This window comes from Toxoplasma gondii, chromosome X (genome assembly GCF_000006565.2).
Source record: "Toxoplasma gondii ME49 chromosome X, whole genome shotgun sequence".
Taxonomy (NCBI): Eukaryota; Apicomplexa; class Conoidasida; order Eucoccidiorida; family Sarcocystidae; genus Toxoplasma; species Toxoplasma gondii.
This window is the reverse complement of record NC_031478.1, coordinates 1,012,724-1,029,673: the sequence shown is the minus strand read 5'-3', so window position 1 is coordinate 1,029,673 and position 16,950 is coordinate 1,012,724. Positions and strand designations below refer to the sequence as shown.

The 16,950-nt window shown below is 50.8% G+C and overlaps 3 protein-coding genes across 3 annotated transcripts; 2 read left to right on the top strand and 1 right to left on the bottom strand.

Annotated features, from left to right (window-relative positions):
- Positions 1–407: 407 nt before the first annotated feature.
- Positions 408–9,971, top strand: TGME49_227320 (hypothetical protein). Its single transcript, XM_018780168.1, has 10 exons — positions 408–1,307; positions 2,317–2,645; positions 3,139–3,721; positions 4,242–4,331; positions 4,569–4,691; positions 5,324–5,364; positions 5,862–6,404; positions 6,786–6,986; positions 7,807–7,980; positions 8,481–9,971. The coding sequence occupies exons 1-10, from the start codon at positions 990–992 to the stop codon at positions 9,772–9,774; spliced, it is 3,696 nt and encodes a 1,231-aa protein (XP_018636063.1). The 5' UTR covers positions 408–989; the 3' UTR covers positions 9,775–9,971.
- Positions 9,972–12,367: 2,396 nt separating this feature from the next.
- TGME49_227330 (hypothetical protein) lies at positions 12,368–12,838 on the top strand (the record flags this gene model as incomplete). Its single annotated transcript, XM_002366335.1, has 1 exon — positions 12,368–12,838. The coding sequence occupies one exon, from the start codon at positions 12,368–12,370 to the stop codon at positions 12,836–12,838; it is 471 nt and encodes a 156-aa protein (XP_002366376.1).
- Positions 12,839–13,158: 320 nt separating this feature from the next.
- TGME49_227335 (hypothetical protein) lies at positions 13,159–14,257 on the bottom strand. Its single transcript, XM_018780169.1, has 2 exons — positions 14,003–14,257; positions 13,159–13,663 (listed from the first exon to the last, which is right to left on the bottom strand). Exons 1-2 carry the CDS (start codon positions 14,037–14,039, stop codon positions 13,338–13,340), a joined length of 363 nt encoding a protein of 120 aa, XP_018636064.1. The 5' UTR covers positions 14,040–14,257; the 3' UTR covers positions 13,159–13,337.
- Positions 14,258–16,950: the final 2,693 nt, after the last annotated feature.

Genomic DNA, 16,950 nt, shown 5'->3' with positions numbered 1-16,950 from the left:
CACACCCATCTTTCCTTTCTCCTCGCTCTTTTCTCATCGCTCTTCTTTTCTTCTTCTCTCGCTCTTTTCTTCCACCTTCGTGTGTGGTCAGCTGGTACCTCTTTGCAAAGTGAGCAAGGTCAAGAGTGAGAGAGCTTTAGATTTCCGGTGCCTTCACATGTCAAGGATCTTTGTCGCCTTTCTGGGGAAGATCTTTTGGAAAGCGACTCTGGTTTCCATCGAAACGAGCTGTCTTGTCTGCCCGTGTGTGTTGCATGCTGAGAAAAGCACATCATTCTTCGCTGGTGGCTAGTGGTGTTTCTCGGGTTCGATTTCCTCCTATTCTCCTGCTTTTCTTTTTCAGGGGACGACAACCTTTCTTATTTCGCTCTTCTTCGTTTCAGCGTGTTAATAGAAAGACAAAGACGCAGAGAAAAGAGCCTCGTGACTCTTTTCCCGGCTGGTACACGAGGCCCGCCCTCTCTCCTGGTGTCTTGCGGAAAGCCGGTTCGAACACTGGAGAACTTTTCTCTCGAGCAATTTCATTCCTTGTGTTGTCTCTCCTTCTCTCTAGCTCTTCATTTACACGAATCCATTCTCACCTGTCACTCTTTCGCGCGACCTCTCTGTTTCAAGCTTCCTCTGCACCATTTAGGGTCTACCACTCTCCTTCAATTTCTCCATTTCTTTCCCCTTCTGAGACCTTCTGTCGACGGTACCCTGAATATCCCTCTCCATTCTCTCTTTTTCTCCTTCTTCTTCTCTGTTTCTACCTGCGTCTTACTCCACCTCTCTGTCTATTTCCCCCTCTCTCTGTCGCGTTGCCTCTCTACCTCTCCCTTACTCCATCTCATCCCCTGTGTACCTCAAACACACTCTCTCTCTTTCTCTCTATCTCTTTACCTCTCGACTTCTTCCTCTCTCTCCTTTTCTCGCTGCCTCCAACGCCTGTGTATGTTGTTCTTCCTGTCTGGTTGCTACGGCTGAGATGACGTTCGTTCCACCCTCGCATGCGCCTCCGAGTTCCAAATCGAAAACGAATTCTCTCTTCGCAGAGACGTTCGTCTCCCCCAGCTTCCTTCTTGCCAACAGCAATGAGGCAGAGTTCTCCCAGAGACCGTCCAGGCTGTGGGCAGGCTTCTGTCTCTCCTTCCCGCTCTCCTTCTTCCTCTCTCTCATGTGAAGAGGACGAACGGGCAGCCTCTGTTTCGAGAAAGGGTCGCTGCCATACGGGCGGAAATGACGATGACACGGAGGAGACGGCGGGCGCTCTCTCGTTCGTCCGGGAAGAGCCTCTGCGAATTTCGGCGAGACTGGTTCTCAGACAGGTAATGCAGAACGACGAACAAAACGTGACGCAAAAGACAAGAAAAAAGACACAGAAAGACAGGAAAAAAGACCCAAAAAGGCAAGATAAAAAGAAAAAGATGGGCAGAGTAAATTAAGACAAAGTGGACAAGAAGGAAAAAGACGAGAACGAGAAGAGAGAGAAAAAGCACACGCAGCGTGCTGAGGAGAACAGTGCCGTATGCAGACTTTGTCGAAAGATGCGCGAGTTCTCGGGTCGCGAGTCTGGTCGTCTCTGTCTTCTCTCCTGTCTCCGTCTTCTCTGTCTCCTTTGCTCTTCTTTCTTCCCTCTTCTCTCTTCTCGCGCCTTTTCGCTGTCTTCACTGTCCTCGTCTAGCGAGGCCTGCGGCAGGTTGAGGGTTCAGCACTCCTATGTGTCGGAGATCTGCGTTTCTTTTTCGGGGATCGGAGAGTCGAGCAGAGAGAAAGAGACAGATTCGCAAGAACGACTGTAAAGCGGACAAGTGGAGGACTGTTCCTATTTATGTCATCAGTGTGGCAGCGAAATGTCAGTAACGATGAGACTTTCTGATTGACTCAACGGTACAGACGGTCAAGCTGTATTTGATGCCGACGCAAATCTCACTGGAAGTGGCGCTTCTTCGTCACCTGCATTGTTTCTTTCACGATTGTGTCTTTCTTCACCAGACAGGGACGACCAGCTGGCTGTAACGTCGTGCAGTGGGGAGACACCGCAGCCTCTCTGTCTCCACTTTCTGTTTTTGTGGATGTGCTCACGCCTCCAGAGAAGCGCGAGTTTTTACTTTATCTCTTCAGCGTTGTCTCTCTGTTCTTCTCTCGGCCTCAGTGCTGCTACGAATTGCGTATCTCTCTTTGAACAGTTTGTGCGTCCCCACTCCGTTACGAATTTCAGTCTCCCTTTAGTTGCCTTTTTCCTTCTCCCTTCCCCCAACTGCCCCTCTGCCGCGCTCCCACCAACTCTTCTTCTTTTCTCTACATTTTCACTGCTCCCGTTTTTCTTCTCTGCAGTGCTACTACGTCTTGACGTGTCAGCTCTCTTCGCCTCCCCCCACTTCGCCCGGTCCCCGGCCTCCTCCTTCTTCTTCTTCTTCTTCCTTTTCTTCTTCCTCTGCTGCGCCTCGCTGTTTCTTGTCTGTCTCGGCGAGGCAAGAGGCCTCTGGAGCTGTTTACTTCGGGCGTTTTCCTCACTCCTTCATTGAGGAAATGACGAGACGGACCGGACGCTTCGCCTCCATGAAGGCGTTCTGGGAACTGCTGCTTCAGGCTCTTCGACGGCGCGCCGGGCAGACACAGAGTTCCGAGAAAAACGAACAGGACGTGACAGTCAACCTCTGGGAGTAAGCGAACACCTACGCGAGGGAAGCGGTTTGAAACCCCCCGAAACATCCGACCCGTCGAGGTGGTTGGCGACTCACAAATATCTAACCTGAAGGCGGGGGACGTCGATGTCGCAGCACACACCCATGTACAGACGTATTTGCGTATGTCTACGCATATGTATATATATATATATATATATATGCAGCTATAGAGACAGACGTATACGTACATGTAGAGATACTCGTATACACGGTTCTATATTCTCGTATATATAGTCACGCGTTCAAACTAAAACATACATACATACATACATACATACATACATACATATACGCGTACATATATATATATATATATATATATATATATCTTTGTAAAGATGTGTCAGCGAAGACCTCAAATTGGAGCGGATTCATCAAACAGAACGTATCGTTGCACCGGTGTTTCGAGGATAGTTCGTTTTTATACCTTCACAGAGACCTCCTTGAGGCGCCTTTCTGTCAATTTCAGCGTGACCGACTTGGAGGCCCTGCGGCGCTCTGCTGGGGGAGAAAGTTCGTCTTCTCTCTCTTCAGAAGACAAGCACTTCCTCATCATCACCCACCGCGTCGAGGCCCGCAAAGTGCACTACCCGCTCGCGTTGCAGAGACAAGGCGAGAAACACGAGGGCGCTGAGGCGTCGAAAGAGAAGCTCCGAGGAGGCGAGAGAAACCCAGAGGTGCCAAGTCCCCGCGACTCACCGCCTGTCTGTACACTCCAACGAGACTATGCACAAGCGAGCAGACAAGAAAAATCCGATCCAGTGCGCTCTCTGTCTCTCCCGGAAACGGGGCACGGAATTCCCAGAAGACTCTCGACATCGCAAGAGAGAGGCTCTGTCTCCTCTGCTTCCGAGTCTCCCTTGGCTGGATCCTTGCCGCGCCTCTCAGCGCCACCTCCTGTAGCTGCCGTTGAAATCTCTTCTGTTCGCTCTGTCTGTTCGCTGTCTCCGAAGCCTGTTTCTTCCTCGCTGTCTCCAAGCAATCCCAGCTGCGTCTGTAGAGGAGAGACACTTTCCCGGGCGACGTCGGCCAAGCGAAGCGAACGCCCGAAGGCAAGTCTCAGGGCACAAGACCTCGGAAACCAGCTTTCTTGCGCAGAGGAACAGGGGAGGCTTTCCTTCGCGAAACAGGAGGGGACACTTGCTGAGAGACACGTTAGAGGTCCAAAACACACAGAAAGACTCGTCTAAATCGATGCTCAAAACGCTTTTGTTTTCTCTGTGTGCTTGTCTGTGCCAAAACATCCTTGTTTCTATATTCACATGTGTAGGGATACGTACGAGTGCATGTATGTCCATATATATATATATATATATACATATACATATATATATATATATATCCCTTTAAATACATAGAGATAGATGTATGTATGTCTATATGTGTGTAGTTGCGTATGCGATAGAGTCTACTTGCGACGGTTTCGTCTGTGAACCTCTTTGAATTTTCCCGCGCTGCTCACAGCTCTCGCGTTTCTCGCACAGGTTGCAGTGGACAAATGTGCGTAGACTCGGCCGCCCGTATGTTCATTTTCTGCCTTTCTGCGTTTCGCCTGGCTTCTGTGTCCTGCAGGACGCGAGCCGCGATCCTTCCGCGAGGTGCCACGAGGGCGGAGCTGCTGAGGAAACGCGCCGCCTCACCATGAGACTCAACCACGCCGAGGTGAAAGAAGCTCTTGGAATTTTTGTGAAGCGAAAAGAGGGCCGAGCGAGAGCCTCGAACGGTACTCTCTGGTTCCATTTTCATTTCGACCTCTCGACCTGCTCGGTTTCTCTCCACGCCCGGCCTATCCTTAGAGTGCTCGCTTCCGATTTCTTTTTCAGTTTTCTCAGTTTTCGATGGGCGTTAAGTTGACGTCTTTCTAGTTTCGCGGCGTTTGCCATTTTCGTTTTTCTTCAGAGGGAACTGCATGTGACAACTCGACAGCTGGATGCAGAGAGACACCTCCGAGCGCGCGAGACGGCGCGCCTGAAGGAGGAACTTGACAAGGCCCGACGAACAGAAAGCGCGCTGAGAAATCGGGTAAGACGGTGGAAATTCGGCACACTTTCACGTCGCTTCTCTCTCGATGGTCTTCCTGTCTTCTTGCAGTATAATCCCCGCAAACGCTTCTTTCTCGTCCGTTTGTCTGTCCGACGTACTTCCTGCTTTCATTGATACTCGCATGTTCATTCTATAAGTTTCTCTGCCCTTTCTTTTCTACTCTACCGTTTTTCGCCTCCCTCTTCTCTTCACTCCCGAGTTTGTTTCCCCTGTTTTAGTTTCTTGCTTTCACTTTTCCCCGCCGGTCTCGGTGCCGCGGCGGATTGAAGGCGGATGTGAGACTGGACGCCAGCCTCAAGGACTCGTGTCTGTGTCGGTATCCGGCGATCGCTCTCTCGTCGCGCTTGCTAGAAGACTTGTCTGTCTGATCGCAAAAGGCACCACAGTTTCTCTGTTCCCTCGATTCGCCCTATGCGACTGTGAATGTGTGCGACCGTCGACTACCACAGCACGGTCCAGAAACTGTCATGTACGTTCGACGTAGAGAACTGCGATGTTAAGGAGCAACGGAAGGACCACATGCCTTAACTGGTGATGCAGCGATCGAGTTATCGGAGTCGAATGCCAGTCTTCTAAAAAATGCAACTCTTCTTCTCCGTCGTCTTTCTCAGATTCGGGAGTTGGAAGCAACGCTCAGACTCACTACCTTTCGGTACGCCGCAAATGGGTACATGCAACCACATAATCGAAGAAACGAAGTATTAACGAGCGCTTGGGGAACTCGCAGGACTTCGACCTCTCACGGATTCGAGAGAGAGTCTTCTTCTCCGCTCACGTTCCCCTCTTTCCTCTCTTTTCCCTTCCTCTGCTTTCTATGCCTTTGTTTGCGTGTCTCTCTTGTTCTCGTCGCGATGTCTCTCCTCTGTTGATCGTTCCTCTGTTCGTCAGTGTCTATTTCATTTGGACTTTCTGGCTTCCAGAGTTCTCTTTCCCGACCTTCTCTCCTTTTCCTGATCCCGTCCATTCGTCGCGGCGTCTCTGTGACTTTCCTCCCAATTCTAGTATCCTAAAGTCTGTCGTTTTCTAAATTAGCTCATTCATTAAAGCCTCTAGTTATCTAAATCATCTTCTCTAATGTCACTCGTTTTCCAAAGTCTCTCATTCTCTAAAGTTTCTCGTCCTCTTCCCTCTTCTCGTTTCCTCTGGCAGACCCTTTCGCTCTTCAAGTGCCTCCTCTCTGCTGCCTCAGTCGGGCGGTCGTTCGCTCATGCCCTCTCCTCGTGTCTCCTCGGCGGCTTCGTCCCGGCGGGGCAGCGCCGCGACTGCTCCGGGTGTCTTTGCTTCGGGCTCGAAGGCCGCTAGCTGCCCCCCGCCGTGGCTACCGGGTTCGTCCGCTAGTCGGGCTCCGTCGGACTCGGCCGCCGCCTCCAGTCAGCGCGCCCTGTCGGCTGGCCGCTTCGACGCCCTTCGCCGCAGGTCGCCTTCCGCTTCGCGCTCCGTTGCGGCCTTCGGCGCCAGTGCCTCAGGTGTACATACACCTGGAGTCGCAGTACGCTACGTCCGGCGCGGTGGCGGTGCCCTGGTGCCTGTTCCTATCGACGATTCTCCAGACCTTTTGACTCGCGGCCGAGAGAGACGAAGAAGTTCGACCACCAGTTTCGCAAGCAGCGACGCAAGCACCGCAGGAAGAGAGAGACCAAACAGTTGCTCCCTGTCTGTAGACGGTGGAACGTCCCGCGGAAGAACTAGCAGGTGAAGCAGCAGCAGTCGCGAGGGAGTCGTGGAAAACCGAATAATCCAGCTCCATCTTTATATATATATATATATATATGCCTGTGTACAGTTGGGAGTGTGCATGTAACGACTGCATCACGCATATCATCTCTGTAGATACGTGTACCTATGCATATGTACTTTTATATATCGAAGAAACTATATTTTTCGGTTCCGCGTGAAGGGGGGATGTCATTTTTGTCTACTGGGGATCACGAGAATGGGTCCCCTTCCCCCCCCCCCCCGGGAACCGGTTGTTTTGCCACAGTTCCCTTGTCTTCTGAGTCGTCACTTCTGCAAGATGCTCTCTTCTTTCTGCACATTCCTTTTTTCTCTCCGAGTCTCTGTTGATTTCTGTAGGTTTTCGCGCCCGCCGCTAAGTCGCTCCGCCTCCCTGCGACTCACCTCTTCCGGCCTCTCGCCGCAGTCGTCGCTCTACGGCGCTTCTCCTCGCCCTGACTTCTCCTCTGTCTCTTCTCGTGGAGGTCCTGCGCTTGGCGCGTCTCTGGAGCGAGGCCCGATCCGCCGTCCCTCCCCGGTTCGCTCTTTTTCTTCTCCTCGGTAGGCAGTCGCGCGAGTGAGAAATGCGAAGAACGCAGACATCATCCGAACGAACACATGCATAAATGCGTGAACATCTCTTTCTTGTTAACTTTCAAGTCTGTAAACCTGAAACAAAGGGAGTTGGTTTCGTCTGCATGCCCCCTCCGTGGAGATCGGGATTCTCTTGCGAGAGCGAAGCGCCTTTCGGATGACTGCAGAATCAAGAGCAATCATTTGCATGCACAGCCAACGGGGCACGAGGTATTCGGGGGGTCGGCTAGGCGTATCGATACTTCTATGATGGCACTTCTGGGAGACTCGAGGCCCTCAATCTTCTGTGTTCTGATGTGAGTCGAAATACTTCTCATCGTTACTGATATTTCAGTCACATGATGACAAATCCACCGTATGTAAATGTATGAGAGGGAGAGATCTGTGACGAGATCTCTAAGCACAAAAAGGAAGCATTGACTTTTCTCTTTTCGTTGTTGCTACCGGATTCCCGTGTCTTCAGCGTCACGGTTTTCGTGCTGCTCTGTCATTTGTCTCCCGTAGTCCTTCATCTGCTCTCGCACTCGGTTACGGCTTCTTCGCTGTCGGCCATCTTCTTCCACTTTCTGTCGTGTTCCCTTGAATATGAGATCTCCTTCTCTTTCCTTTCTGTACTTTTCTCCCCTTTTCTCGTGTCTCCCCTTCATTCCTCCATCTCGATTCGTCTCTCTCTTCACTGTGCTCCACGTCTTTTCTTCTTTCAGTTCTCGTCTCTCCATCTCTTTTTCCCTCTATGCTCTCTCTGTCTGCGTCGCTTTTCTTCTGTCTGTTCTTGCCTCTGTTTCAGACCCACGTCTCGGCCTGTTGGAGCCCAGGCTCTCCCTGGGTCTCCTTCTCGAGTGTGGGGCAAGAGAGACAGCGCACTTCCTCACGTCGGAGATAACCACAGAAGCAGCCGCCAGCAACTTCTGCGAGGCGTCGACTGCAAGTCGACTGGAGCCGCCGGCGGCTTCCAGGGCCAGTAAGAAATGCGTGCAAGACTCGTTTTTCAGTAACACTCTTTAACTTTCCATGCAATCCGGAGACGGTCGCCATCGTTTAGATTCGTCTCCGCGTGCCAAGGTCACTCTTTATTGCATGTGAATCTTTTGTTTTTCGGAAAAAAGAAGCTGCTTTTCTCATTCAAGCCGCGTACCCACAGACAGGGCAGGAAGGTCGGATGCACTGCGATGGTGACTGAGCACCCATCTCCTTATCGCTGTACTTGCAGTTGATAGACTAAAAGAGCTGAAAGGAGAATGCACTCTGCGTGTGTTGAATGCAAGAGGAAGAGTTCGAGATCAGCTTCCATGCAGTCGAGTCTTCCCTACACGCGTGATCGATGATGTTCGGAGATGCGGATGTCTCTCCCCTCAAGAAGCAGCCGACCTCTCTACTCGAATTCTCCCTGGATTCCTGACGTGTGTTTTGCCTCCTTTCTCCAAATCGGATTCTCTTCTCTTCTTTCGTGTCCCCGTGCAGGCGTCTCCGTGCTTCTCTTCAGGAGCCTGCATCCTCTGTCTCCTCCTCTAGAGGTGTCTCCGCGTCCCAAAAAGACTCCCCGTGGGCTCTCCCGCGGCGCGCAGCCAGAGGCCCTCTTCTCCCCCCAGGCCCGCCCTACACAGACGACGAAGACGGGATCTCTCTTTCCAATCAAGGCTGTCATCACCCAAGAAGCGAAGGTGACCGTCGAGGCGCCGAGTGTCTGCACGCCCCCCACCAAGCCCCGCCTGTACCTTTGCCAGAGACAGGAAACAGCCGCGGAGACAGCGCCTACGTGATGATTCCTGTCGCGGAGCTCAAGCGGCTGCTGCGGAGTGCACCGGACCGCGAACCGGAGGAACAAAGAAGGCACCTCGGCGGGTCTTCTTCTCTTCCTCTCGAGGCCTCTGCTGACAGAACTCTTTCGGGCGGAAGCGCTGAGCATGCAAGCCGCTCAGAGCCTGCAAGCCGCTCAGAGCCTAGAAAGGGAGAGACGGGTCTCCCTTGTGAGATGGCGCACGATTTCCTGGCACACCCGAGAGATTCTTGCGGGGGGCTTTTGTCTGTCGACTCGCAGGACCTGTCTAGTGAGTTTCATGCCAGTCCATCCGGCCAAGATGGAGGCTGTCTGTCTAAGGGCGACGCCTCGCTCGCGATCTCAGAGGCACGGCTTCCCGTTTTCCAAGGCCCCCAGGGGGGGGCTGCGACTCCGGAGAGGCTTGTGGAGTCGAAAACTCGGCTGAGGCCGGTGGTTTTGCGCGAGGAGACAGAAGGACCTATGGAGCTGGTAGAGGGTCCTGCGTATGTCGCGCGCTATCCACGGGGTGTGGCGAAAGTGTCTCTGCCTTATCTGTTGATGGATTGCAGAGGAGAAGAACCAGGCAGCCTCAGTTCCGCAGGATGTCAGCTGAGAAAGAGGGCAGCGGCGAGAGAAAGAGGAGAGAAGGACGAGAGGGAAGCAGGGCAAAGGTCGACTGGCAGACTCGCCGACTGTCCTTGCGTGAGTCTGAGTCCATACCCCGGAGAAAGTGAAGATGCGCGAGAGACAGAGAGGCTCCAGAAAGAGCCTTTCTCCCCACAAACGCTGGGATGCCTGAGGGTCGGTGAGGGCGAAAACTCGGAACAATCAGAAGACACGAAAGGTTTCGTGCCTTTTTCAGAAAAGATGAAGACCGACAGTGGGCACAGCGCATACTCGGAAATCGATCGCAGACTGTCTGCGCTCCAGGAATTCCTCAAATCCACAAGACACACCTTCAAGATGCTCGAGAGAGCAGAGAGTTCTGCTCCCTAATCGAAGTGTGGTTGGCGGGACTTTGAGTGCTTGTTGGGGTGTTCACAACTCTCTTGGCTAGTATCCATGCGTGATCACTTGACTCGTGGTGCGCTTTCTTCTGTTCCGACTGGTGAACAGACACCCCAGACAGACGGCTCTTGTCAACTGACATGTGCATTTCGAGATTCGGGAAACACTCAAGGAAATATAGAAGCAAAGTGCATTTTTTGCGCGTCTCTCGGCGACTGCAGAATCGGCCGGCGATTTGTTTCAGCAACGCGTGGACATCGAGATGGACGACGACTCAGATGCTAGTGTGTTTCTGGCGTCGTCGAGGGGGAGGCATGCGTGCCCATGTGCGGCATTTTGCCGCAAAGACACCTAGGCCCCCCAGATGTATTTTGCACAGGGTCTACGATCGGCGGTCGCGAACACTTCAGTGGACCCTTCAAGGCATTTGCAAGTGCTAGATTTCATTTTTTTAGAGAGAACTGTGTAGATGGTTCATCCACGCTTTTGGACAGTCGCCTAGCGAGGGCACTCCGCAGCATGAATGTAGAACAGGAGTACAGAAGCGAAGCACGTGCAAAGCAGGAAACGTTCTTGCAGGTTGGACCGTTCCGACTCGGTCTGAAGCGCACATCTCCACGTCCACACTTTTACACGTTTTTCGGGATTAAGAACGGTGGCAGCTTCATGCTTTCCTGCAAGTTATGCTTCTCAGCGAATCCACGCGCGCAGGGAGAAGTGGCATGGGGACCAAATCTTGAACTTTCGTAGACCGTAATTCGAACGCATCGGACAAAACAGCAGAGATAATAAAGGTACATCTCCATCAACATACTTAACTATAGGTGTAGAAGTGTATTCGGTGAGACGCAAGGGTGTGTGGAAGAGCCTGCTCCAACTGTCCTTTAACTCGAGAAACGAAATGTTCCTTGGAACACCAGTGCGCCGACTTATTGGCTGGGGTTGCATATGTTATATATTGGTCACAGCACACGTTCAGAAAAATCAATTTATATTCTGTTTTAGCGTAGCTGGTTCGAACTCCTTCTATAATGTTCGAGCTTCTCCGTATAGCTGCTGCGTCACACAGCTGAGACTACAGACAGCCAAACCTGTGCAGGCAAAGAATCCTGAACCGTGGGAGACGAAACATCCACACATTCAAGTGCCAGTACAAACACATCGCACATCGAAAGGCTTGGATTTCCACAAGTGTCTCCGGGAAAAATCCAACAGTGCTACGCTAAGCAGGAGTGTTGAGGAATCATCCACGGTCAAAAGAGTACCCAGTCTCTCCGACAAACGGAGTCACACGAATTCCAAAATGGAGCTCATGCGCGCAGTCGCGTAGCCCGACGTGCCACCACACACATATATCTATGTACGCATAGGAACATTCGCTGCAGTCACATTCGGTATCCCACGTAATCCAATGTCTCTGGTTATACTATTATGGACGGCTGATCATTTGAAGAGCCAACAGCTGCTGTAAAAATGCTCATATTCATATGTACATAGAGGTATATATATGTATAGATTTGTGTGTGCGTAATCTTTTCGAGTGGGCGTTGGAGGGTGGTGGATGAAACGCAACTCTGGGAGGGTGAAGGAATTGATCCGTGTTTTCAATTTTGTGCATATATCGAGCAAAGAAGCCGAAACCGCGTTCGTCTGAGGCATGTCCGAGACATCGTCGAGCCCCCCGGGTAACTGTGTCCTGTTCTCTGTCAATTAAGTTTGTCTCTCCCTCTAAAAGAAGCGAGAAAGAGGCTGATCACATGACAGAGAGGCACAGCTAACAGGAACGCACGCCGATGAGCCACAGCCGGACTTCCGCCTTGTCACAACTCGCCAGAGAGGCACGCACGCAAGATGCACACAGTGAGAAAACTCCTCCCTTCCTCCTTTCTCTCCGTTTGCCAGTATGGTCAGTACCATCGTAATGGGGAAAATCTTCCCTGAGAGACTGGATTACTTACAGGCGCGGAATACACGGTCGGACTCTTGGTGGACTGGCACCTGCTTAGGAACCGGATGAACACCTTTTACCCCTGATGTCACAATTTTATGTCACGCGACACGCAGACAGCCGACGCACCCTTCTTCAGAATCTGCCCTTTTCTTTTCGCTTTTGTCGTTCTCCGCACAGGCTGTTTTCTCGAGGGGACTTGCGTAGACACAGTCGGCGAAATGTTTCTCCATTTTTCGACTCTCTTGCGATGGGTCCCGCATTTCCACGAACAGCGATTCTCCAAGACAGCTGATTTGCTGGCATGCACCGGCCGTCTAAACATGGTCACGGACATCCTCACGCGCCAACGCCACCATTCCTCAGAATTCCGTCCCCTCGTGCTCGCTGCCCATCGTTTATATATATATATATATATATATATTATTGAATATTCGATATGGCATGCATGTGTGCAGAACTATGTTTTTAGTTATATGCATATATATGCATTAAGTTCATACCGGCAACATATCTACCGAAGCTCAGTATGCAACATGTGCGAGTCGATCCAGGCTTGGCACGGACGTCATGCACTACAGGAGACCACGTACGCGATATATACATCTGTAGGTTAGGTATGTACCGACCCACATGCATTCATACGTCGGTGTCCACATGTCTACACATGTATGCATTTCCGTCGTAGTGTCGATTTTTCTATCGTGCGTGCACTTTGTAGGAATTCAGATGGAAACAGCATGTGGACTTGGAGCGCCTAAGGCCAGGGTGGCCTCGCGTGCGCCTTTTTCTTGCCAAGCTCCCACCACGAGAGTTGACACGAAAAGCGAGACAAACCAGATAGCACTGGCGCAACACAGGAAGCCAACAACACTCATTTTGGTCGTGTGTCCTCGCCACGGTTTCGATGTTCCCAGTCTCCAAAAATGCCAGCTCGTCTGCGCCGTGCTCCAACCAGGAAAGCTACACCGATGTCTCACGCCTTTCCTCCAACGGAGAAGCGACGACACGTTCTCCTTTTCTTCTCCTCTGTTGAGTTGCTCGTCTCTCTGTTTCCGTTTATATCCGCGACGAATGTCCCTTTCCTCGTCGTCGTCGTTCTGACTCCCGTCCTTGTATTCCCTTTTCGCTCGTCCGGGCGCGCGTGTTCTCTGCCCCAAGAGTCTCGTTAATCGCTTTCCTAGTTCTCCAAAGAAATGCTTTTCTCTGGTCCGGTAAACGGACTTCACCTAGAAGCCGAGCCTGAACGAAAGCGCCATGCAGAGGTAACAGACTCAAGCAAACAGCATGCGACAATGAAATTGGAGACGATCCCGGAAGTAGTATGGCAGAACGCAGAAAAAGTGGGTAAGACGTCTTCGTAATTACGCAGACGAGGTTTTCTGAATTAGGAGTACAACTCTCAATTCGACTGGTTTGTTCTGCAGCTGGGAAAACGAAACAGGTAGCATCTCCCGTTCGTTGTTCCTTTGTAGAATGTGATGCTGGAAGTCAACACAAATGCGGGTGTTACCGATGCCGAGAAACCACCGCATTGTACATTTCCGGTATATCTATTTATATGCACGTTTAAATGTAAGCGGGACACTTGTTCAACAGCTGTTCACACGCTTGTCGGTACAGATGTCCACGAGCGTTCGTCGCTGGCGCTGCTTGTGGCCTGGATCTGTTTTACACGAGAAAACACCTGTGTGAAACAAACATACCCCGATAAACAGCGTGACACAAATTCGTGGCGAAACGCTGGCTGCGACTGTGATTGCACAGGAACAGACGTGTGAACACATCCGAAAAACGAGGGTTGTTGAGCCGTCCTAAAAGCCTTGGGAGATGCCGCATCTACCGTCAGCCAGGAGTTTGAATTTGACAGCAGCATATACAGCAGAGAGCTTGCACTCTTCGCAGCCATTTCTCCGCGACAGTAATCCGCTAAAAACCCAAATAAGCAATTCCAGAAGGCAATGTCTAAGAAGAGAGGCAAAGTGTACCGATCCTTCTCTTTTCCGAGCCTCGCCGCCGTTCGCGTTCAGCAAGCGAGGGGTTTTTTGGAGGGAGGGCTAGACCTACCGATGAAGAAAAGAGCTAAGAGGGTTCCAACACATGTGACGAAAAAAATGCCCCAGTCGATCATTTTGCGATTCGCGTAAGAAAAACTCGACGCGTGAAAACAAGAACCCCAACTTCCAGTTTCCGCTTGACACCGAACAGTGGAACACGTCTAATGGGAACTTGTGTCTAGGTTTCTCAACCAGGTCGCCAGACTCTCACCACGGTACGATGACGGGAGTGTAGCATGCATTTGCATCGCCAAAAAGATGGCTGGAATTGGAAAAACACGTCTGCCGGTATAGGGGGCAGCTTCTTCGAGAGAAAAGAAGCGCGTAGGAAGTGAAAGATTGCCAGTGTTTTTCAGACAAGATGAACATGGGGTAAACGGGGTTTCTGGCTACGAGACATAAGCAACCTTCCACTGGAAGGATTCCATCAGGGGTGCAGTCGCGTCGTCATTCGGTCGTTTCACGGGTTCTGCTCTCTTCTCGGACAGATGGTTGGTGTCTCGCAGTGCCTTCCCGTCTAAGGAAGATCTGTGAACATGTTTCGTGTGTTTTGTGAGTGTCAGTTAATAAAAGGATCGCTACATCGTAGATCGGTACGGAGACCTCGGTTTGTGCTTCACACCCAAGACGCTTGGGAATTCCAGTTCAAAGTTTCCAGCAACAAAAGAGTTATGGTCTCATGCGCATTACTTTTAGACTCTGTCTGCGCGCTATAACAGTCGCTTTCGCATACACACAGAACCGCAGTGCCCGAAGTGATTCCACCCCTATCGAGATAAGCCTTCCCTTTAAAACAGTGGACGTCTTGTCAAGGAAATACGTGCAAGAAGAAAAGAGCTCGTTGTGGGGGATCGGTGTTGGTATTCGTTCTGGTCAGAACACTATTTGCAACGTTCCCTTTTTCGCTTGGTCTACTGTTTCTCGCCTGTTTGGGATCCCGATCACCAAGCGCCTGTTCGCTTGCGGGTATTCTGTCGGGTTTCGGATACCTTTTTGCAATGTCGCCTCTCATTTAAGCCGGGAAAAAAGGAGAAGCATAACGGATGTCAATCGACCACACGTCTTTAGGGCTCGTCACACGCTGATCACTTGCAAGCCTTTCCTTCTGGTTTATGTAAGGATGATGTCTCCAGGGGAAGATACAGGTGAATACCAAGATTGCCTCACTCTGGTCTCTCATTTGCGGATTCTAGTGTTGCTCATTTACAACAACGGATTCAAGTCCCTTTTCTCGTCTCTATTTTTCTCATTTTTCTTCGGGCCCCCCCCACCGATCACCAACCACAAACCGCATGTCACCACCATTGCAACGGCAACAGATACTGGCAGAGCAACAATTGATCGCTGTTTGGAAGCGCTCTCACCGTCTCACATTTCTGCCTACCTTCACTCGATTTCAAAATTTTTTACGAGCGAGCAGTTTTCTGGCGTCAACACGAGTGGCATATCCATTTCCCGATTCCTTCTCCGCACTCACGAGCAAGTTCTGAACGGTAGCATTGTTGAGGGAAGAGGCAAAACCAAAATAATGGGTTATTTGAATAGGTTGCCGTTTTATTGGCTTCTAATAGCAGGGGGAATCCTGCTCGTTGTGATTCTTGAATTTCAGAGGAGGAGCCTGCCTGTTGGACAAAGACAAGACACGAACCTTGGTTTCCGTACTCCCCAAACCGACCGGAAAAGCCAGGATCGTCGGATGCTGTCTCCTTGGATTCAGACGAAGTATGGTGGCTTCTATCGTGACACAGAGTCCAGTGCGACGAAGAATAGAAACAGATGGCAACGGATAAAGTGGATCTTCTTCCCGTCACTTAGGAGGAGAGATATAAAAAGCATCTTTGAGCGTTTTCTAGACTGTAGATACCTCAAACGTTTTTGCAGACGACCCAGGCGGGGAAAATGGTAAGAGGACCGAGCAGTTTCCGGAACACTCTGGTGAACAAGCTTTCGTCAGAATCTGATGTCACGATGAGCCAAACTTCCCCCTTACCGTCCCTCCCCAACTCCAGAAATATCCAGTGTTTGATTTGTTTTTATTTGGTAGCTCATGAAAGGCCTTTTCTCAGCCCTGCTTGTGTTTGCCTGTCTCCACGTGCACTTTGCCGCATCCAACCAGATCGTAGTGCACGTCAGGACTCATCTACTCTCCCCGGTATGTCAATAAGACTAAGTTGACTACTGACACCAACCACCGCTTTCCACTGGCCTAAACACTAAAAGCATGCGAATCAAACATGTGCAAAGCCCGAAACGCATGTAGTAGCTCATCCACTTTTTACAACCGAGGTCAGACGGTAAACAACCCGTTATACGTTTTCTGAGTTAGTCCACAGTCACTAAGCTGAACTTGTAAAGGACGTTGACGCTAAAGAACGGAATAGACGCTTGACGCTTATCGGCGTTTGTCGCGAGGCATCCTTGCAACCGAAAGAGCCTGTTCCTGTTCCTCTCTTGCAAAGACAAGGTACGCCTGCTGAAACGTTCTGTCGCCGGCTTCTCCCCAACAATAACAAACTCAATAACAACGCAGAAATTGCGTTGGCAAACACTGTTAGGCATCTCGCATGATCTGTACGTGTACAGTTATTTCACTTGTTTGCTCAAACGTGCATTCCTTAGGGATTCTAGTCAAGTTAGCACAGTGAACGTATTTCGAGGTTACCACGGACTTCGTTGTTCCATAAGGATAGCACCAGCCATTGCACTTGTAGGCGTCTAGCAAGCAAAAAACAGCCAAGGAGTCAAGGAGATCCAAACCGTAAAATGACTAAATATATCGACGTTTTTCATCTACGTGGATACATGATTGTGTATGTTGCACGCTGACTTCCCAGCTAAGCATCCCAGCCGGTTTTAGCGAATTTGAACAGTAGGAAACTGGAACCCAACCAATGTTAGCTGTCGAAAACGGTCGGGTGGCGTGGTGGTATATCGCAGCCAAAAAGAATTTTGTTGTGTGTTTTTCATAACTGGAGTGGGAAAGCCGCAAGTGCGAACATCTCGGATCCCAGCAGTCTTTGCTGAGTCTGACCTCGACAGCAACCGCTTTGTCTTGGGCGTGGCTACATACGGCTTTTTCGAGAGCCAGCGCTTAACCATCACGGGCAACTGTGGTCTATAAACAGATTTGTGTATTCGTATTAACAACGATAACTTTCG

Bases quoted from the DNA above. Each gene is read 5' to 3' on its own strand.
- TGME49_227335 (XM_018780169.1), bottom strand. From the start codon at position 14,039: ATGCAAATGCATGCTACACTCCCGTCATCGTACCGTG. The intron at 13,664-14,002 runs GTGAGAGTCTGG...TTGGGTTTTTAG, and splicing joins ACTCCCGTCATCGTACCGTG to CGGATTACTGTCGCGGAGAA.
- TGME49_227320 (XM_018780168.1), top strand. From the start codon at position 990: ATGCGCCTCCGAGTTCCAAATCGAAAACGAATTCTCTCTTCGCAGAGA. The intron at 2,646-3,138 runs GTAAGCGAACAC...TGTCAATTTCAG, and splicing joins GTGACAGTCAACCTCTGGGA to CGTGACCGACTTGGAGGCCC. The intron at 4,692-5,323 runs GTAAGACGGTGG...CGTCTTTCTCAG, and splicing joins AAAGCGCGCTGAGAAATCGG to ATTCGGGAGTTGGAAGCAAC.